The sequence below is a fragment of the Calidris pugnax genome, unplaced genomic scaffold (assembly GCF_001431845.1).
Source record: "Calidris pugnax isolate Ruff unplaced genomic scaffold, ASM143184v1 scaffold60, whole genome shotgun sequence".
NCBI lineage: Eukaryota > Metazoa > Chordata > Aves > Charadriiformes > Scolopacidae > Calidris > Calidris pugnax.
This window is the reverse complement of record NW_015090831.1, coordinates 497,841-520,944: the sequence shown is the minus strand read 5'-3', so window position 1 is coordinate 520,944 and position 23,104 is coordinate 497,841. Positions and strand designations below refer to the sequence as shown.

The 23,104-nt window shown below is 39.7% G+C and overlaps 1 protein-coding gene across 2 annotated transcripts in view; it reads left to right on the top strand.

The window, feature by feature from the left end:
* Positions 1-23,104, top strand: part of ACVR2A (activin A receptor type IIA) — a 75,507-nt gene that overhangs the window by 26,904 nt on the left and 25,499 nt on the right. For both annotated transcript variants that reach the window (XM_014941174.1, XM_014941173.1), the window contains exons 2-4: positions 14,537-14,744; positions 17,561-17,670; positions 19,460-19,614. In XM_014941174.1, coding sequence (XP_014796660.1) covers positions 14,537-14,744; positions 17,561-17,670; positions 19,460-19,614 — 473 coding nt within the window. The remainder of the gene's footprint in view (positions 1-14,536; positions 14,745-17,560; positions 17,671-19,459; positions 19,615-23,104) is intronic.

Here is a 23,104-nt window from a genome sequence, read left to right as displayed (position 1 = left end):
CTTGAAGGCAATTTTTTTTTTTTTCATTGATTTGCATGCTATCAACTTCTTTAGGATTATTATAGTGTGTCAGATGTGGGCTTACACAATCAGGGGATGTGGGACCAAAAATCAGCTTGATCACGTGTAGTCAAACATGTGATTTGCTAAAAACAAAAAATCCAGTAGCAGTAAGTTTTCAGTGTGGTTTTGGGTACTTTTCCTAACAAACATCCGGTGAAGCACAGTCTTGTTGACTTGACTTCTACTAAGCCTGTGTGCATGGTTCTTAAACGAGAATTTAATTTGATACTAATTATCAAATGGTTAGATGTTTAAAGCCTTTAAAACATGCCTTCAGTATCCTCATACTTGGAGATAATTCCATTAATAAGCTGAAGTTTTTTTACTTTTTTGTAGGGTTTTTTAATACTTGTTCCAGTGAGATATTGTAGATTGGCATCAATTTTTTGTTATATGTAATCACAAATAAGAATATTCTGGTCCTTTTTTCCTTAGTTTGATATTTTTTTTTCCCTAAATTGCTTGATGTTGGTAGATTATATATATATAATCTTCCAAATATTTTTATTTGTGCATTTAAGGCAATAGGGAGATGATTTACAGATTACTACAATTCAACTGGTACTTACCCTAATAAGGGAAAAGAGGGGTGACTCCCTACTGTTCTTCTAAATGTTCCAGTGCACAGGTTAACCCACAGCAATCCAGAAGCATTTTTCTGGTGGAAAAATAATAGCAATTTTCATCCACTTCAGAATTTCTTTTGAGAAGACTTTCTGGAGAGATTAATTTATTTTTTTTTATATTCTCTTTTCTCAGGGCCACACTTCAGAAGCATGTTCATAGTTATCCTTTTGTACACAAGAAACTGTTGCAGTATTTATTTGGAGTTTCCAATATCTGCTTGCTTTGTGCATATTGGACATAAAACAGCCTTAGAAAAGGCTTTTTTTTTCTTTTTCCTTAAAAAAACATGGCACATGAAAACATAGACTATTTGTAAGTGCTTGTAGGCAGGTAGGAGAAATAAAAGCCACTCTCTTAGATTACCTCTGCACTGATTTGATTCTCTTGTTTGATGAGGGCTGATTTTTTTTAAGGCAGCTGTTACAGTCTCTGTATTTAACTGTTCTAAGGACAGGAAATGTACTGCTTGTCCAATATGTAGCATATTCTTCAAGTCTCTGCTACAGAGTTATGCTCTAGAACAGTGATCAGAGCTTTATGAATGTACTTTTAAATTGCTCCCTTTTCCAGTCAGTTATTCTTAAAGCTCTGACAACAAATACAAAATAACTTCAGTTTTAATATGCAGTCGCCTGACTCGAATAGATTTCTTTCGGATTTTGAAGTGTTTCCTCTTTGGATTTCTTCTTTTCTGGATACAATTAGTAATAATATCCAAAAAATGACCAGTGGATAGCAAAATCTGCTTCCTGAGAATCCATAAAGATATAAAAAAAGCTGGAGCAGAAGAATAGTCTAATACTGAGATACATTAGGAAATTGCTGTGTTATTCCATTGCTTTTTTTCATCTTATTGTGAATCTCAAGCGCTTGAAGGTTTTGGCAGTTTACCAGTCACTTATATCAGAATTCATTCTATATAAAAACTGGCATAATAATGATTTCTAGTGAAATTCTGTCAGTTCTCACTTCCAGAGGGAAAGCTCAAGTTGATGCAGTATCTTTAGAGCATGGGAAGGTGGTGATGGGGATTAAAAGTAGTAAGAGTTTTGAAATTATGAGCATTGCATATGGTGAAAATGCTTTCTTAATGAAAACTCCACAGGATCATAGAATCATAGAATCATTGAGGTTGGAAGAGACCCTTGGGATCATCAAGTCCAACCATCTACCCTACTCTACAAAGTCCTCCCCTACACCATGGTTAGGCTCTGGATTTCCCTGATCTCTAGAAAAGTCCAGAATAAGGTACTTGATTCTATCTTTCAGTCAGGACCTAGATCATCTTTGATGGAGATAGTGTTGGGGTTGAGGAAGACTGGCTGGATCTCCCTGGTGGTGTTCAGAGCTTGAGACTACGAGCTCTACGAGACTTAGGAGCTCGAAAGCAAGGAGAGGACGTGCTTGCCCTATCAACAGCGTTCTTGTCCTTAAAAACATGGGTTGTTTCAAGCTCAACATAATAATGATTTCTAGTGAAATTCTGTCAGTTCTCACTTCCAGAGGGAAAGCTCAAGTTGATGCAGTATCTTTAGAGCATGGGAAGGTGGTGATGGGGATTAAAAGTAGTAAGAGTTTTGAAATTATGAGCATTGCATATGGTGAAAATGCTTTCTTAATGAAAACTCCACAGGATGGTTAGGCTCTGGATTTCCCTGATCTCTGGAGAAGTCCAGAACGAGGTACTTTATTCTATCTTTCAGTCAGGACCTAGATCACCTTTGATGAAGATGAATGTTGGGTTGAGGAAGAGCTGAGCTACAGATGGGGTGGTGTCTGGCTGGATCTCCCCTGGTGGTGTTTAGAGCTTGAGACTAAGGGTTGACTTAGGAGCTCTAAAGCAAGGAGAGGATGTGCTTGCCCTATCAAAAGTGTTCTTGTCCTCAAAAATATGGGTTGTTTCAAGCTCAGTGAGTGGGATTTTTAACATCATCTTCATTTTTCAGTCTGATACAGTGAGCAAAATAAGGCAGCCTGAGAGGGGTCAAATACAAAGCCCATTTCAAGTTTAGCTAGAGGTAGAGAGGCAGTTTTATTGGATTTTTTTTTTTTTAATATAATCAATACTGATTCAGTATGTAAAGACACAAATCTTAAAATTCTTTCAATGTAGACAAGGCTTAGAATTTTATACAAATAGGACTGGACAGCAGAAATGGAATCAAACAAATACAGCAAAGTTCAAGGTTATGCAGATCGTTCTGCATTAGGAAGAGGGTTCAGCAGTCAAAAACATATTAGTGTTTTTATGACGATAGGTATTTACTCAGATGTGTAATGCTGCAGCCTGACATTTATTTAAGTTTAGTGGCTGAAGGAAGGAATTATTTCCCCTCATTTGTGCCAGTTCAGCTGTTTGGGAGGCTCTTCAGCAGGGGCTGCTTTTCTGATGGCACTACAACTTCAAAATGTCCTGTGCTATTGCATTAGAACGGATGCCACGAGCTACTAATGTGATTTGACTCTGATGCATCCGATTCTAAAATGCTTCTGGAGCAGGATTTCCTGGCGAACAAAACCAATATTGATACCAGGCAAGTCTTTGGAAGTGACTTGGGCACTGGATGTAGTTCTGGCCACCCTTTGGAAAGACCTGCTGTTGTGATGGGGCAGTGAAATTAAGAGGGGAATGAAAATAAAAATAAAATAATAAAAAAAGCCCCTGGATCATTGACTATGTGGAATCAAGACTGAAGCTAAACTTGATGATTCTCCATAAATATATTGGAGACTTAAAAGAAGGGAAGGGTAAAGAAGGGTTTCCAGCTGAGTTGGGTGGGTGAACCTCTAAAGGCTTGAGTTTTTAACACTGGATCCTGCCTTTTCCCCACCATGTTTGCCAGCATGTCCAAGGTAATCCCTCTCTCTGTTTACCCAAATCTGGAACCTCTCCTTCATGGTGTTTAGCTGCCATCTGGCCAAGGGCAGCTGGGGCTTGTCTGGATCTACTGGTCAGGGTGTGTGTACTCATCAGCCTCTAGCTACTGCCAGTCAGCTGCTGCCTGAGCCAGGCCAGACAAATTGCTTAGCACTTTAGGAGGTTTTTTTGGGCCAATTTTAAGCAAAAGAATACAGATCATAAGAAAAATATAAAGGGGTGAAAACTGGTTGTAAGTATGTTTAGGCTGGTTGTAAAAAAAAATAATAAGTAAAGCAATGGAAGGGGTGAAAACTGGTTGTAAGTATGTTTAAGCTGTTTGTAAAAAAAATAATAAGTAAAGCAATGACAAAGGAATTTTAATTTAAATAAGAAGCTTGATCAGCAAGCGAAGGATAACTGTGTAGTGTTTTCACTTGCAATAGCAGAGAACGGGACACAACACCCATGGAGAGACTTGCTTGAGATGTGAGTTGAAGAGAACCTAACACTGTTGTCTCTGAAGTAGTTATAGGAGGTCCTGAAAGACAAAAAGAAGTAGGGGTAGGATTCATCCCTTGGAGGAAACATCAGACGTGAAGTTGGGGTGTTTGCCTCATAGGTGGCTTGACTATGCTTGTGTTTGACTTGGTGCGTGGTTCTGTTTTCTTTGCAGTCAAACTTCAAAAAAATTACATTAAATTTGTCTGATTTGGAAGGCAAAAGATATAACAAATTTTTGTAATTAACCTGACTTAGCTCTTCTGCACAGTCCGGAGGGATTCTCCTTGGAGGGAAGAGGAGGCACTCCTTATTTCTCGTTGTATGTGGTGGTGAAATGTTGATGCTGATCATATTCAATAGGATTCTGGTCTCATCAGATAAGGAAATTTAAAGACAACTAGAATTCCTCTGAAGGTTTTTTTATACTTTCTCATTAAGTGATTAATCCATTACAATTTCTGATCTCCATGAGGTTGCAGGAATTTCAAATTTTTCATTTTAGAAAGTTCTTTAAAGCGTTCCGTACTTCACGTCAAATTTTTCATTTTAGAAAGTTCTTTAAAATGTTCTGTAGTTCACAGTTGGCAAGTTCTTACAAAGTTTCATGGCTCAGAGAAAAGCTTTTACAAATACCAACCCTGAGAAAGGATGGTTTTGCTCAGAAACAGGGCAGAGATTCCCAGTCGGGTGCTGCTCTGACCGAGGTGGGAAGCCAAAGACTGGAACCATTGGTCATTGACAGGAGATGCTTCTTGATGTCCCCACTTCTTGACAACTCCCTGCAGACTGTTTCCCTCCTGCCACATGGAGAATTTAGCTGGTTCAATGCAGTCTGTAGAGAGAGAGGAAGTTGGCTTGTATCTCCAGGCTGTCAAGATAGCATTTATTTGAAGGCAGATCTCTTTTTTTTCATAGTTAGAATTCTCTGGGGCCCGTTTTATCTCGTATCTGCGCTGCAGCACGTGCGCTGCAGGATCCCACTTGCTTTGGGCCTCTGGAATCAGATGAACAGCGCTGACGGGTGGCTGAGCTCATTGCTGGGAAACTCCCTCTCGGGCCTCAAAAATAGAAATTCCACCAGTTGCTACCACCAGCGTGATAGTCATCCTTCAGAACGATTCATATCTTCCTCATCTGGTTTTCATATCCTTAGGTGGTTTATTTAGGCTTTACTCTGGGAGTGTGATACCAGTGAAGTGAAGCCTTACGTTTTTGAGTATAATAACAGCAGTCTAAGGCTCTGTGTGGAAATGGTGTTACTGGGATGTAATGGGAAAGCATCCCTTGATACTTCAGCAGCAGCTGCCTTACCTCAGCTTCATCTGGGGACAGTTGTAGATGATACCACCTAAATCATAGAATCATCTAGGTTGGAAGAGACCCTTGGGATCATCGAGTCCAACCATCTCCCCTACTCTACAAAGTCCTCCCCTACACCATGTCCCTCAGCACTGCATCTAAACGGCCCTTAAACACAGCCAGGGATGGGGACTCCACCACCTCCCTGGGCAGCCTGTTCAGCAGAACCCCAGCTTTCAAAGTTTTAATCTCAAACTGAATTCAGTTTTTATTTGAGTTTTGTTTATACTTTGGAACCTGCCTACAGGACTGAGGGCCAGTCGTCTTGGGAGGAGTGGTGGGAAGGGACCCTTTAAGACCGGAATTGTCCCTTTTATCTGTGCCATCTCCCTTTTTCTCACTTCTGTTTAAATCTTGGCTGACTTGGAAGGGCTTTCCCTTTGAAGCCAGCTACTGTGATTATTTTCTCTAGTGACTGATTGTTTTTTGTGTGTGTGTTTGGGGTTTTGTGCTGGGGAGAGGAGGCTAATCCTAATTGAAAACTGTGTGTATTTCCAGCATTGGTGCCTGTGTGGCACTATTTTTTATTTTTCAACCTCTGAATCTTGTAGAATTTCACTTTTCTGGGGAGTATCATGTTTTTTGTGTGTGTGTTTGGGGTTTTGTGCTGGGGAGAGGAGGCTAATCCTAATTGAAAACTGTGTGTATTTCCAGCATTGGTGCCTGTGTGGCACTATTTTTTATTTTTCAACCTCTGAACCTTGTAGAATTTCAACTTTTCTGGGGAGTATTGAGCCCTGGGTTACTTGTGATAGATTTTTATCATCTTGTAATACCCTCTCTGTTGTGTTGGGGAGGGGATGTTTGACCAGTAATGTCTATAAAAGCTACCAGCATGTACGATGCGAGCGTGGTCCCAAGGCTGTGCTTCAAAAAAGCAAACAATTTACAGAATCTTTCAAGCTTTTCCTCCCCCCCCTACGTTAGACAGTAGATGAGAGAGTTTTTCTGGTTTGTGCTGCTCACACTTCGCAGTGACAGGAATGGCATGTTTGAACTTGAAAACATCAGTCTGTGTCTTAGTGTGTTCCCTTGAAGTCAAGAAGTGTGAAAAATAGCACTTCTATTAACTTGAAATTTCTGGAGACTCCCAGAGGATGCCAATCTGTATTTCAGAGGTAGCTGGCTGATGCTGTAGATGCCAGTTGTGCCACTACTGGCACTTTAATTTCTACCTAAAGAACATAGATGTCACTTGACCCTTTTTCTCCATTTTCTGCCATGTGCTTTGCTCTGGAATGATTTTGGAAAACTTGAACGCCAGAGGTTTGGTTTTTTGCCACTTCCTTAAATCCAGTCTTAAATAAGATATTTGGAAGTGCAAAGCAGGTAAATGGAAGTTCCCTTTAAAACCCTATTATGACTTTATTCATTTCTTCTGACAGTCGGGCAAACTGTGTGGAGGGACTGCAGGGAGGAACACATATTGCAAAAGTAATTTCAGGTTCTTTTTTTAACTTGAGCAAGAGTCCAGTGAGATTTAGATGCCACTGTTATGCTCCCTGCAGTGGCTTCGTTCAGAGTCCTCCACGTGCACAATTGCCCCTTTAATCCCATTTTCTTTATCACTCAGATGGAGACGTTACTTTGGATGGTACCGTGGAGTCTCTCAAACCAACAATCAAACTAAGAGTTTCCTCATCTTTACCTGCACCCTTTTTCTTGAATTATGGCCTTATAAAATGCTTTGGCCTTAAAGATGCTTTCCGTTAGTTCTGCCACCACCACTTCTAAAGTCTTAGGTCTCCGAAGATTGTAGCTCTTTGTTTAAATTGATAAAAAGTTTAATAGCCTCTCTTAAATATTCTTCTGGAGAAGTCATCAGACTGGGTTCACAGTCTTACAGACACACAGGTTTCTTCAATGTGGCTAATTACTGAAGCTTGAACTTCGAAAGGTCAAGTGGCCACTCTTGCATAGGGATTTGCAGGTAGAGAGTTTCTTTTATCTTTGATGCTCGGCATGTTTTAAGGGTATCTCTTCTACAGGTTCCAAAATCCCAGTTCTTTCATCTGACTGTACCTAATTTTGTGTTGCAGGTCATGTATGGGTAGTATTTTTAAGTCTGAAGTGGTGTTTCTTCTAAAAAAAAATTGCATAAGTTTTATGATACTTAAGTCTGCCAAATCTCTCTTATTAGAACAACAGTATTGCAGTGCCTTTAAATATAAAATAGGTATATAAATATAAAAAGTTCCTAGAACAACAGTATTGCAGTGCCTTTAAATACAAAATAGGTATATAAATATAAATATAAAAAGTTCTACTTTTAAATAAAGTGGAACTTAATTGTAAAAATGAAGTGTTGATGAGATAAATAATGTCAGAGTATTCTGGCCCATGGCTTGCACCCTGAAAAGAATCAGTGATCTGCTCCAACTGGCTACAGAGCCCTTTGGGTGTATATTCCTTCAGTAGCTCCCATCAGAAAGGCTGATGCCTCGTGCTCTGGCTGTTTAATGTCAGAAAAAAGCTAATGAATGGTCCAACTCCACCTTCCACTGCCAGAGCACACCGGCCTTTGTGTCCAAAGGAGAGATGAAATACCAGCCATGCTCTCTGGTCATTTGTTTCCAGAGCAAAATATCTGTATTACCTGGTTCTGGTTTAGGAGCTCTCTTGGCTCCAGGAGTGCTACCTGACAGTTCTTGAGTTGCCCAACTTGAGAAGCTGATGAACAGTTCAATATATTGTCAATGCTGCGTAGAATCTCAATTCATATTCACTATAATATTTTTTTTAATTAAACCAAGACATAATATAAAAAACAAGTGGTTATACCAGCTGACTGTTTTGGGTTTTTTTAAATTATCTTCTGAACTGATACCTATAAATCCAGAACCCACATTTCTAGTAGGAAAATGTTTTTCTTTTTGCAGTTTGTCTAGCAAACAATCAATTTTTTAACAATATAGTAGTAGAGTAATGCTTATTTTTCTCCTTTTTCTCCCCCCACCCCATTCCTCCTTTCTCAGTCATTTTACTTTGTAGATCAATCATCCTCCATAGTTTCCACTCTACTTAGGAACCTGTGCTCTTGAGACATAGCGTAGTGCCATTAGGTAGATCAGTCTTTAGCTTTTCAGCTCTGGATTCTTCCTCTGGAAAGCTCTTTTTCAGAAATGTTCATCCCAGTTAGAGAATTTCATAGAGGATTTCATTCTTCCAGGGCAGGCTCATCTGTAAAAGTCTTCCATTTCGGCAAACCAAAGTTTAATGTAGCTATTGTTATACAAAAGGCTGCACTAAAACTTCCAAGTTTACTGTAGGACCCATGTTGAGTTGCAAATTTTTATATTTTTAAAATTTGACTTTGGGAAAAGAAACAAGCCTTTTAGAACATCGTGTCACTTTTAAACAATTTTAACAATTTTATTATTAACCCTTTAACTTCTTAAAAGATCTTAAGTCTTGCAGAGGTGCAGCACTTTGGCATTCCTCTGATCTTCCCCCATGATTTTTTGATTAACTACAAGGCAGGCTTGGTGTAATGTGCTAAAAAGGGTATGAAAATGAGAATGAGAAATTCTAGCTTGAAAAGATATACATCTTAAGGCAGTGATTTGCTGCTTTGCTGCCTTGTTTCTCTTTTTTTCCTGATTCTTGCATAGCTTAACTTAATTGCTGTTGTGTTTGGATTTAATGACTGTACTCTGGCTCAGTTTATATGAAGCGCAGTCCTTGTTTGACCTGGGGGTATTAAGAACAATGACAATAGGGCTAATACTTGTCTAAAGATCAATAAAATATGTTTTTGGACATACTGGTCTGTGTAAGGAGAACAGAATAGGTCCTTTCTGTTGTAAATAGGTTTGCTTTATTTGGCTGAAAATAACCTCTTTTATTTTTCCTTTGAGAGATGTTTTCTTGGGTGCTATCAGGAAAAAGTACAGAATAATAAAAATCCACCTCCTGCTTGTGGAAACATCAGAGCTGGGCTTTTTTTGGTGTATATTTGTACTGTTCTTAGATATATTTGTGGGTCTAGAAAGTGTGTATGAGATCACTGTGGAAACAAATAGATTAATATATATGAAGAAGTACTTGAAAAAGATACCTGTGTGGTGACTGCAGGTTTTTTGAGATGCTATTCCTGTCTGTGCGATGTTTTGTGTTCTTTTTTTTGGTCCCCTACAACAGCAGGTTACATCTTGTAGCAAATGAGCAGCTCTGATTGCTGAGCATCTCGCAGTGTCCCATCCCTGTGGTGCTTCAGGCCATTCTGCTCAACTAATTTATGCTAATAAACTACTCCATTCCTTAATGTTTTATCCAGCGCAATGGACTTGTCTGGGTCACTTGTGCCCCTGTGGTTATTCTTTCCAGGCTTCAGTGGGGCCGTTTGCACCTGAGGCTTGAGTAACATCTTGGGAAGAAGTCTGTAGTTCTGTCTAGTGCTGGCAGACGTGCAGAAATAAGCTTGAAATTTTATTTTGAGTTCCCTTATAGATCAGTATGTGTTAGGTGGGCATTGGGAGCACCCACCAGAGCAATCTAGAAGACTTGGGGTTTTTTTCTATGCTGATGTTTTAGATCTCAGCACCATCAAACTAATCTTTGTAGCCTTTTCACCACTTTTCATGACTTCAGCTTTAAAATATTGCTAGATTTCATAAATTAGCAAGGAATCACAGATTCATCTTCCCATTGACTGGAAGCTGTTGAGACTTTACATGGCGCAACCCATCAAATGTGCTGCAAAAACAGTGTTTGGGGGTAGGAGGAGGACAGGGGGTTGGGGGACATTAAAGTCTTTTGGCTGTTGAGACTTTACGTGGTGTAACCTATCCGATGTGCTGCAAAAGCAGTGTTTGGGGACAGGAGGAGGACAGGGGGTTGGGGGGCATTCAAATCTTTTCAGGAAATGAGGGAAAAGATCATGATCACGTTTCAGCCTCACTATTAAAAATGTCGTTAAACCATTGCTGCATTACAGACCAGTAAGGTTGTGTTACTCAGTTTCAGGATTACTAGCTCAATGATAAACTCCCAGAAGTTTATAATTCTATTTTTTTTTTTCCTTCTGGGTGTAATGTAGTGATATCTGTAATAGGGAATACATACTCCATCCAGTATCTTTTCCCAGTAATCCCTTTTTAAATTAGGGCTATGTTGGTATAGTTAGTCCTTACTAACTATGCATAGATTTCATTGTTTGTCTTTTTAATTTAAAAAAATGGCTAGAACTTTGGTTTTTTTGGGTGTTCACGTAGTCTTTCTGCTTGGAATAAATGGTAGCCAGTCCTTCAGATTGCTCCTGCTGTGAGGTTTTCCAGAGTGCAGCCGTTCAGTAATACAATTGCTCGCTGCGCTGCTGACAATTACAGCGTATCCTGCGTTAACGGCGGTTCAGAAGGTCAGTGGCAAATGTTGGGTGGCTTTTCTTACTGCAGCTGTTGTGGCTGAGCACACCCGGGCAGTGATAGGGCAGCACTGCTATAGGATAACAGCATATATTACATGTCATCTGGCTCCACATGCCCAAACTAAACCCTATTATATACTTTTTCGATCCTCTCAGTCCGTAGGATGCTCCTGGTGCTTCGCTCATGGCTTCTTTCAGCAGCAGCGTTTGGCCTTTGAGGTGCAATAATAGATTTCCCAAAGATCTGACAATTTAATGGGAAAACAATCTGTCAGCACTCAAAATGGGTAGAGGAGTTTCATTATGGACGTACTGTGTCTAAACTGGGGCTCAAATAAATTCGCTTTTGTTGTAAATGCCAGCTGCCCTTCTCCTCTGAGTGTGGTTCTTCTGGTGGCAGGGCTGGTTGTACGCAGATGCTCCCGCCGGTCATAGAATCATTGAATTGTCCAGGTTGGAAGGGACCTTTAAGATCATTTAGTCCAACCATTAAAAAAAAAATAAAAATAAATAAACAGACCACACACACACACCCCAACACTAAACCATATTCCCTTCTCTGGACACGCTCCAGCCCCTCAAGGTCTTTTTTTGTGGTGAGGGGCCCAAAACTGGTCACAGCCCTCGAGGTGAAGCCTCACCAGTGCCCAGGACAGGGGGACAATCACTTCTCGGGTCCTTTAAGATCATCCAGTCCAACCATTAACCTCACTCTGATAACACCCATCGCTAACCCATGTCTCTAAGCACTATGTCAAAGAATCTTATAAATACCTCCAGGGATGGTGCTTCCACCCCTTCCCTGGGCAGCCCATTCCAAGGCTTAACAACCCTTTCAATGTAAAAATTGTTCCTAATCTCCAATCTGAACCTCCCCTGGTGCAACTTGAGGCCATTTCCTCCTGTCCCATCAACTGTTCCTTGGGAGAAGAGACCAACCACAGCCTCTCTACACCCTCTTTTCAGGGAGTTGTAGAGAGATTCCACCCTGTTCCCACTTTTCTACTTTGAAAGTTTAATCCTTGACTGTGCTGGTATGTCCATACCTCAGTTCAGTCTGGCCAGACCTACTGCAAATGTCCCTCAGCCCCCAGAGGAGGTGTTATGGATAGATGCTCCCCTCGGATCCAGAGTCACTAACCCACCAGTGTCATCGCTGGCCAGTTGGGTAGGTTGGACCTATTCAGAGCATTAATGGATTAGAAACCTTGCTATAGGCAGGAAGTGTAAGGAAAATATTTGGGCAGAGTTAATTTTACTGGAGTTTCAGAATTTTATCAAATTCAGCTTTTCCGTGGTCCTTCAAAGCAGGGCTTGGCAGCAGAAGAAAAGGAATGGCACGTGTGAGAGAAATCCAGGACTTCTGCTTTATTGCACTGACAGAACCAAATTGTTCAATCTGTTGCCTCATCTGTTTCTTGCCGTAGCTGGGAGTTGTAAAGGTCAGGCCATCGCAGCACAAAGAATATAATAGTTACCATGCTGCATCTCGCCGTGTCACCAGCTGGCTACTGCCTCTTCCTCCCATCCAACATCCAGGCTCTTTCCCAAAAAACGTCAGCAGAGTCCTCTTGCCTATTTTGGGAACGTGTCAAAGTCAAAAAGTTTGGGGAGGTGGCGACGTGGGATGCCCGGGGATGGGCCATGGGCTCAGCTGCTCTTCCAGAGGGATGCAGTGATTCTCAGTTTGAAGTCATTCTCCTCACCGTGAGAGGGGCAACTTTGTGGGGGTCCCTTTTTTCTGAGGAAAAAGGACCTTTGGGTATGGACACGGCTACAAGGCAGTAGGTGGTGTATGAAAATCACTGTGAATATACATGAATAGTGAGATAAGGAGTGATACAAATAAATATGTATGAAACTCACTGCTATGGAAGACCTTTCCTCTTTAAATCTGATCTTCAGGGTGACATCTGATGTACCCATCTCTCTTGAAAATATCCGATGGGTGCACAGGCACAGTTAAGGTGTTGAAGTCATTCTCCTCACCGTGAGAGGGGCAGCTTTTTGGGGGTCCCTTTTTTCTGAGGAAAAACATCCTTTGGGTATGGACACGGCTACAAGGCAGTAGGTGGTGTATGAAAATCACTGTGAATATACATGAATAGTGAGATAAGGAGTGATACAAATAAATATGTATGAAACTGACCGCTATGGAAGAGCTTTCCTCTTTAAATCTGATCTTCAGGGTGACATCTGATGTACCCATCTCTCTTGAGAATATCCGATGGGTGCACAGGCAAATTTAAGGTGCTTTATCATCCTCCTGACCCTTCCTCAGTTTAGAACTGAGTCCTCTGGCTCTTCTATCTCCCTGTTTTTCCATATTTTTGATATGTATTAAATGATGAAGCTCACATGAAGATTAACAACACTCATTTAGCAATATTTGACAGGATAAAAACAGAAGTAAAAGCCAGTTATTCCTCCCTTCCAGTATTTTTTTAGCGGTTTTGCATCCTGACAACCCTTTCCCTTTGCAGAAACCAGATCGGTGCTTCATATCACGTTAAAACTATGAAGTTTACTCCACTTTGAGGTGCCTCAGTGTGTTAGCATTTGCTGGGTTTTGCTATAGGTTGTCAGGAGCCATCGATGAATCAATGATGTTTGTATTTTAAAAGATAAAATTAAATTCAAAAGTTCAGAAAGTTTTGCTTTTAAGAATAAAGAATTAATATGTGTTAAATGATGAAGCTTGCATGAAGATTAACAACACTCATTTAGCAGTATTTGACAGGATAAAAACAGAAGTAAAAGCCTCCCTTCCAGTATTTTTCCTCCCTTCCCGTATTTTTTTAGCAGTTTTGCATCCTGACAACCCTTTACCTTTGCAGAAGCCAGATCAGTGCTTCATATCACATTAAAACTATGAAGTTTGCTCCACTTTGAGGTGCCTCAGTGTGTTGGCATTTGCTGGGTTTTGCTAGAGGTTGTCAGTAGCCATTGATGAATCAATGATGTTTGTAATTTAAAAGATAAAGTTAAATTCAAAAGTTCAGAAAGTTTTGTTTTTAAGAATACTGGGGTAATAAAAAATAAAAATGATGGTTATTGAGTTATGGCCAAGACCTTGTGTCTTCCATGGTCCTCTTGGGACCCACAGCAAAAAACCAGTGCTGTCGTTGGAGATTAGGGACCATTTCCTCTCACTTACTGGTCTCCATTCCAGTTGTGCACTTGGCAAATCAGAACAATATAAAAAAATACTATTTTAGCATAGTGTGTCTTAGACTTCAGTGCTTTGTGTTAAGAACCTCCATCACAGGTGAAAGTTAAGGGAAGAGAGGTGGTTGGTTTAAATGATGAATTTATTAATTGGGTTAGGTTTCTAAGATGTACTAACTGCTTTTTTTGGCACATGTAACAAGGGACAAAAATGCCTTTTGGTAAATTCTGCTAGCTGAAACTTCTTGTTTGGCTAATATCATAATTAAATCTTTACTGTTCAGTGTTCAAAGTATTCTCTGCTATTGCTGTTCAGGGAAAAGTATTGCCATCACTTGGTTTTTTTATTTCTTCAAACCTTGAGAAGTTATCCGTGTTTGACTGAATGGAAGATCTTTGTTTTGTGTTTCAATACTTGGAATGCTTGTGAACTTTAAACTTTTTATTGCCTTATATTAAAAAAAAAGAAGGAGGGGAGAGGGCATATTCCTGCAAGTGGTATATGATATTTTAATACATCCTGGTTTTGACTGTTCCTATGTCTCGTCCTTCAGAATTGTGTTTAATTGTGATTTACTTTTCATTCCCAAAAGGTGCCATACTTGGCAGATCAGAAACACAGGAGTGCATCTACTACAACGCTAATTGGGAAAAAGATAAAACAAATCGCAGTGGGATTGAACCTTGTTACGGTGATAAAGATAAAAGGCGACACTGTTTTGCTACATGGAAGAATATTTCTGGATCAATTGAAATTGTGAAGCAAGGCTGCTGGCTAGATGACATCAATTGTTATGACAGGTAAGTGAGTCTTCTTATAGATTTTAAATTTACTTGTAATTTTAAACTGGTTTGCCTGTCCATAATTTCTACATCCTCCGCTCTGCAAACAGGACTTGAGCCAAATGATGATACAGGAATTTGTGAAGAGTTACCTTGGTTTTAAACACACAAACACATGTATAAGTTGTGTATTTTTTTTTTCCTTTCTCACTTACATGGATTTAGGGACCTGACTTCATCTAAGTACTTTGTCTTGTTTGCAGAATAGCATGTTTTACCTTCTCTTATTTACTTACTGTATATTAAAAACCAGGTGTTTAATTTACTCTTTTTTGGGCCATTGATAATATGTTTTCTAGTGACTTGTTATTGCCAAACAATGCAAATATAGATATTGAAACAAGAACACAAGATTCTCTAGTTCAATCTTCCAAAGTCTTTAGAGTAGGAGTCAGCACTTTACGTCTGCTCTTTACTAAAACGTGGAATTATTTTATTCAACTCATTTATTATAAATAGCCTGTTTATTAAAAAGCTCACCTCAGTGACAGCTCGAAGAGTCATGGAATATTCTAAAATTCCAGTCCTTTTTTTATAACAGATGGTCTAGCGAGTACCCATGAGCAGTAACAGCAGGACTTGAGGCTGGTTAGATACTGCCTGAATAAAGGTCATGACTCTCTTAAGAAATGGTATTATATTTTTTTGAAGTATTGTACTAAGTTTTATTTGACCAAAACTGTTAATGTATGGAATGGGAGAGAATTAAGAAAATAAATGTGTAATAGATCTTCATTAAAATTTATTTAAAAATTATTTCTAGTGGTATTTTAGAAATTTTTCCTTTTATGTTTCTTAAGTGAGTAGAAGAAATCATTATCATCATTTCTCCCAAATAAAGTTTCCCCACAGACTGACCAAAACTGTTAATGTATGGAATGGGAGAGAATTAAGAAAATAAATGTGTAATAGATCTTCATTAAAATTTATTTAAAAATTATTTCTAGTGGTATTTTAGAAATTTTTCCTTTTGTGTTTCTTAAGTGAGTAGAAGAAATCATCATCATTTCTCCCAAATAAAGTTTCCCCACAGACTAGGAGGCGTTCTCCATCAATGACAGTTTGTTTGTTACTAATATTTAGTAACGACTAGGAGGCGTTCTCCATCAATGACAGTTTAAAGTTACTTGTTTGTTACTAATATTTAGTAACTGTAAGTCAATTAGGATTGGAAAGTGGTTTTTTTTCCAGTCCGTTCTCAGTTATAGCTTTGCAAAAGAAGTGGGGATATTTACCATTCCTGAACTAAGTTTATTCACGAAGTGAAATGTTCCACTTCTAGGCTGGAAATAGAATTTTTCAATTTGGAAATAAAATTAGCTTCTGTAGCATTGTTATCCCACTGGTTTCACACGTGTCTTTGAACAGTCTAAAAAAAAAAATGATATTAAATTCTCGCTTGAGCAAAGAAAAGAAGTTGAAAGAAGAAAAAAAAATGCAGGAAGGACAGCAAGGAAATAGTTGAAAAGTGGGTAAAAATTTGTCTGGCTCAAAGACCTCATTAACTGTAACTTGTCAAATTTGTCTGGCTCAAAGACCTCATTAACTGTAGGTTGTGATGAGAATGCACGCCTGTAAGTCAATTAGGATTGGAAAGTGGTTTTTTTTCCAGTCCGTTCTCAGTTATAGCTTTGCAAAAGAAGTGGGGATATTTACCATTCCTGAACTAAGTTTATTCACGAAGTGAAATGTTCCACTTCTAGGCTGGAAATAGAATTTTTCAATTTGGAAATAAAATTAGCTTCTGTAGCATTGTTATCCCACTGGTTTCACACGTGTCTTTGAACAGTCTAAAAAAAAAAATGATATTAAATTCTCGCTTGAGCAAAGAAAAGAAGTTGAAAGAAGAAAAAAAAATGCAGGAAGGACAGCAAGGAAATAGTTGAAAAGTGGGTAAAAATTAGAAATCATTAAAGACCTCATTAACTGTAGGTTGTGATGAGAATGCACGCTGCCTTGTTTGTCTGAAAGAATCATTTAAACAAAATCTTATCTGTGGGAGTGAGGAGTGGGTTACTGACCAGGGACTTACACTGTGATGAACTCCAAACAACAGCAAATTAAGAACATTAAAAAAATAAATGTTTTATGGAAGATACGGTACAGCGTAGTTGTAAGAGCTGGTTCTATAAAATAACCCTGATTTTTGAAGATGAACCCAAACCTTTGCCAATCTTCAGCTGTATTTGAAACCCTCAACTATTTCTGCAGGATTTTCAAATTCTTCTCTTTCTGCTGTCAAGTTGTCTTCTGCATGATGCCTGGTTTTCTTTCTCCACTTGAGCAGTTTCAGCTTATTTGTTAATAGGACTCCTTTCCTGCAGTTAATTCATTGAATAAACCCTGAAGTGATGTAAGTCATAATGAGCATAATGTAAGCAGTGGAAATTGTAGAAATTTCACCTTTTTCTTTTTTTTATTAAAAACAAAAATTCTCCTCCCCACTTATCTCTAATGCATGTACTCTGAGTTTACGGTTAAAGCTGTTTGATCATTTGTTTGTCCTGTTTAAATCTAGATTGTGAACTGTTCTTCAGTGTCCTGTTGGAGGTTTTGTTTAACTTCATGCTGTTTCAGTTTTAATAATATAATATGCAATATAAAATAACATTTTAATTTGTTTCTTCAGATGTAAGTTGTATTTGGGTAGTACATTATCCTGGGTGATTTAATAAAGTTCACTTCAAATTTTAAATATGAGTGTATGTTTTCTCTTGAACAGAAAAAAAAAATCAACTTAAAATTAATAACTTTTTTATTACTATCTCTTATAGGAATGATTGCATAGAGAAGAAAGACAGCCCTGAAGTGTTTTTCTGCTGTTGTGAAGGCAACATGTGCAACGAACGCTTCTTCTACTTTCCAGAAATGGAGGTCACGCAACGTAAGTTGGACGAAGACATTTATTGAAGGAGCTGCTCAGCAGAGTTCTGAAATATTTAATATCTTGCGTGTTCAGGAGATGAAACTTTTTAGAATGTTGTGGTCAGTTTTTTTCCTGCCAGGAGGTTTCTGATTCCTGGGTGAAGAGCGCTGTGTAGGGTCACATAAAGAGCTGAGAAAATTGCCAGTTCATTTCTTCAGTGGTGAAAGGTCTCTCTGCTTGAAGTGATTGAAATTGATAAAAGGTGGTTCAGCTCTTTTTGGACGGTGAGAAGGAAGGATAATCTGCAGTAATTGGCTGTTTTAAGATACAGAAGTTACTGTCAAATCTTACCTTAATTGTATAGTTAAGCTTCTGTAAGTGTCTATAAATCACTGGGCTAAAAGCCATATCATCCTCATATCCATGTACCAGCTCCTCTTCTTGAAACAAAGCTCTTGCTATTTCTTTACTTAATTGGCCCTTTGAGTTTCTCTGTAAATTGACACAGTAACCTTTAAAAAGGGGGAAAAGAATTTCCTCCCAGGTTACAAAGAAAATCAGATAGCCAGACTTAAATAATTATTTTAAAAAACAATAACTAAAAAGATAATTTGATTATTCTTGCGTATCTTCTTCCAGTCAAGAAGCTAATCTTTGTTGCGAAACTGAATAATGTTAATAACTGAACTGAAAACAGCAAATGTCTTGAGTACCAAATAGCCGGAGGAAGTTGTTTATGAAATTAAATAACATTTTCCATGAGATTAAAATAGCCCTTGTTGACCCAAGAGGTATTCTTGTCATTTTTGCCAGTGATACTGCTAAGGCAATAATTGACATTATTCTTCTTCGCTCTCATGAAACCTCCGTTGCCCCGGGGGCCTGTGGCTGCCCCTGCTGCCTCAAAGTGGGGCTTCTCTGGAGGCTTTCTGGAGGTCCTACAGCAGCATCTTCAGCCAGAGGACTCTCACTTTCAGCAAACCAACAGCACATAGAAATGTTGGCAGATCATTTCTGGCCTGTCCTACTTACTAATGGCATCTTCTTTGTGCGCGTTCCAAAGACTAAACCTCTGTATCGATTCTTTTTCCATCCATTCAGTGATGACATTCTTGGTTTCTTTTCAAAATACCAACACCTCGTGCACGCTGCAGGTGGATGGAGCTTCTAAGTGAGATGTGCTGATGGGTAAATCTGGGGATCTAAGTTATTTCTGTGCTTTCCAAAACACCACCTCTTAAATATGTGTCTGTTTCTATTAGAATACGCTGTTTAATCAGGTATTTTCAGCCTGTTGTGCTGGCCATTGGAATGGGCTGCCCAGGGAGGGGGTTGAGGCACCATCCCTGGAGGTGTTCAAAAGACGGGTTGATGTAGTGCTGGGAGGTCTGGTTTAGTGATGATGTTCCTTGTTTGTTGTGTGGGTGTCTATTTTTGTCAGTTAGGTTGACGGTTGGACAAGATGATCTTTAAGGTCCCTTCCAACCTAGAAGATTCTGTGATTCTGTGATTGATTCTTTTTCCATCCATTTGGTGATGGCATTCTTGGTTTCTTTGCAAAACACCAACACCTCATGCACGCTGCAGGTGGATGGAGCTTCTAAATTAGACATGCTGATGGGTAAATCTGGGGATCGAAGTTATTTCTGTGCTTTTAAATATGTGTCTGTTTCTGTTAGAATACGCTGTTTAATTTTCAGCCTGTTGTGCCGATTGCAAGAACTTTTAGAAAATGGGGATGCTAGATATTTCACACACTGGATGACTTTTGTTTCTTAAAACCTGTATCCTCTTTTTCTTTCTTCAGCAACTTCGAATCCTGTCACACCCAAGCCACCTCTGTTCAACACCTTGCTTTATTCGCTGGTGCCTATCATGGGAATTGCAGTCATTGTGCTCTTCTCCTTCTGGATGTACAGACATCACAAGCTGGCCTATCCTCCAGTGCTCGTCCCGACCCAAGTAAGTCTCTGTGTTACCATTTTGTGGCAGTTTTTTAATGATAAAATCATTTTCTGAAGAGGAGAGAAAAAAGCTTGGAACTGGGATGCAGGTATCGGTTAATAGGGATGTAAAGAAATTCTTCAGCTCAGCTCGTGGCCCTGCTGGGATTCCTCTCAGCTTTTTTCCTCTTCCTTGTTTACGTATTTTCTGTTTTGTCTTCAAATGTTTCAGTTTTCGCAGTGTTTGTGTTTTACTTAGAAAATATTAGGAGATTGTGGTCTCCAAATGAGATCTGTAAACTGGCTGCGTTACATCAAAACAACCCTTTTTTGCTGCTTGCGCGTGGTTCCTGCTGTTGTCAGGCTCCAGCTGATTCCGTAGGTGTCATTAATACTAGTACTAGAATTTCTCTTCTTTCAGTTACTTCTGGAGATGAAATGGAGATTAGAAGGCATTTATGAAAAGAGTTAAGATGGTAAAATGTGGTAGCGGAAACACAGATCAGCAGCTTATCCAGAGACCCCAAAATTTGGGGTTTTGCAGTAGGAATTGAACTTAGGCTCCTTAACTCAGTGCAGCGACCCCTGGGAATAGACTCCCTCTCTCACAACGATGATAGGCTGATGCTATTTATGATTAAATACAATTTAAGCACTTGTTATTTTGGGTAGGTTTGTCTTTAAAAAGGATTGATACGCGTTCGCTCCGTCCTGCCGGCTTCTGTGATATTTCTGTTTGACTTCAGGGCGTTCCAGGAAACATTATTGCCTGTGGTTGATAAAGAAAATCCTTTCGGTTTCAGTTTCGTAGTAAGAGAGAAGAAAAATTTGGGGGGAGGCAGTGGGCATATGTTCTTGCCAAATGAGAAGAACATAATTTAGAGGAAAAAAGTATGTTTCCTGTCCTTGCGGAAAGTATTGCAGATCCTCAAACTTCATGCAATCTGTTAGCATAATTATTTCATCCATCTCCATTTTTTCTCCTGTATTTGAGACTTTACATCGGCCCCGTAGTCTTCACTGTAAGATCAGACCTGTAACTGCCAGTTGTGCAAATAATTTCAGCATGTGATTTCCTTTCTAAATTTAAAGAAATTAAGTAATGCTCACAGTGACAGAAAAGCAAGCAAATTCTAAATATGTGTGAGGTATCAAGCACTTGAGTTTTGATATTCTTCCTCCTTTTTATTGCAGTTCTTTTCTTGCATGGTTTATGTTTGGTACAGGAGTGGACACGTCATAAATTTTTAATAAATAGGGTAATAACCTGTTTTGTTAATGCTCAGATTGTATCTCTTGGGATAAGTATATGTTGGTGCTTGAGCTAGTTATGGTGTAATAACATTTTCTTATCTTGTGGTGAATAGGCATTAAGGTTTGATGTGGAAAGTCAGGAAAAGCTACTTCTGCCTGAAAAACTAAATGAAATTATTATGGAAATAGAACTTATAAATATTCTCCCATATGGAGCAGAGCAGTATTTCCCACTTTAAATGTGATTAGAGCTGATTTGAACAGGAGGCAGAGGAAGCAGGAAGAGAGGGGAAAAGTATTAGTAACTTTATAACCACGAAACAAACATTTAAATATTTATGCAATTAATACATTAAATATTCCCATTACGGTGTAATAATTAGGGCATGAGCAGAGTTTGTAGGCGAATGGCTTCTTTTCTAACTCTTTCTGTAGCAAAGGGTAGAATGCATAGATGAGATGTATAGCAGATCCTCACTAGGGAACAGGGACTCCTCTGGAGGAGATAAAGGTTATCTCCTTTTACTGGGTTTATTCTGGGTGGCGATGGGTGCGGTACGCCCTGGTACTAACCTTGCTTTCTGTTGAAATTCGAGGGGAGATGAGGAATAAGTAAAAGGTAGACATAAGGAAATGCTGAAGAATGTGACATATTCGAAGGATTTAGGAGAAGGGGGGATAAATAAATAAAAAAAAAATCAGCAAAAGGGAAAGAAATTGTTTGGAATATTTCAAAAAAAAAGGAAGAAATATGCTAGAAGAAATTTTTGAACCTGGAGTGAAATATAAAGGACAGACATCCGAGAAAATTCGAACAACTTTGTATTTCTTTTGGAAATAAAGTAGTTTCATGGTCTGTGCGTGTCCCAGGCAGGCAGCTCCTACACTCAGGTCACAGCTATGGGGATGAACTGAACTTTATATTCCCTTTGAATAGGCAGATAATTATTTTTAAATTTCTGGTAGTATATTTAGCTTAGAGGTTTGGTTTAAGACTGGAAAGCAGTAGATATTATTGTTTAGTTCTTGCTTTCTTCCAGCTATTTGGGCAGAGAGGTGAAGGGGTCACTAGAGTGGGATGTTGCTGAGATGCTCTTTGCTGGTGTTGGGGGTGGCCGTGCTGGGCAGGTTCCACGGCGTGTGACAGGGACAGACTGTGTCCTCCCAGGTGCCACCACCAGCACGGGGACATGTCCCCTCTCCTGCAGCTTCTCCAAGTCTTGGCTTCCCCACTGCTTTGTCTCTTGGTTTTGCTGGGAACTGTGTGCCTCACTGCAGTGTGTGGGGTGCTAGCCAGTGAAAGCTGTCAAATTTTATAAAATCTGTCACTCTTTAAATTCTTAATGAGTTATTAGCAAATGTAAGTTTGCTAAATACATATGTGTGTATGTAAAACAGTTTGAAAGGACTATTTCGTTTGCTTATTTATATTTGATTTAATCATGCAGCAAACATATTCTCATGTCTGATCAAGTTCACAAAGAAAATGGATTAGTATTTAAAATATTTCAATCTGTGTGTTTTTGTATAAAAAGAGTTACTCTCACCTGGTTACCCACCAGTTACACTCAAAAGCTCCACCATATTTGCAGACAAAAGCTTTTACTCTCAAATTAGGTGCAGTTTAGTTTTCCCCCACAGCATCTAGGTTGAGGTTCACCAAGGGCAGGAGCCCGTGGGTGCCACCAGCCCCCTGCAGTGCTCCAGGCTGGGGGCAGAGGGGCTGGAGCTGCCCCATGGAAAAGGACCTGGGGGTGTTGGTCACCTGTGGGCTGAACAGGAGCCAGCAGTGTGCCCAGGTGGCCAAGAAGGCCACCAGCATCCTGGCCTCGATCAGGAACAGTGTGGGGAGTAGGACCCCAGAGGTGATGGTCCCCCTGGGGCACTGGTGAGGCCCCACCTTGAGGGCTCTGACCAGTTTTGGGTCAGACCTTGAGGGGCTGGAGCGGGTCCAGAGAAGGGCAACGGAGCTGGTGAGGGGTCTGGAGCACAAGTCTTGTGAGGAGAGGCTGAGGGAGCTGGGGGTGTTCAGCCTGGAGAAAAGGAGGCTGAGGGGAGACCTTCTCGCTCTCTCCAACTCCCTGAAAGGAGGGTGTAGCCAGGGGGGGTCGGTCTCTTCTCCCAAGGAACAGGCCATGGGACAAGAGGAAATGGCCTCAAGTTGCACCAGGGGAGGTTCAGGTTGGAGATTAGGAGAGACTTTTACAGGGAAAGGGTTCTGAAGCCTTGGAATGGGCTGCCCAGGGAAGGGGTGG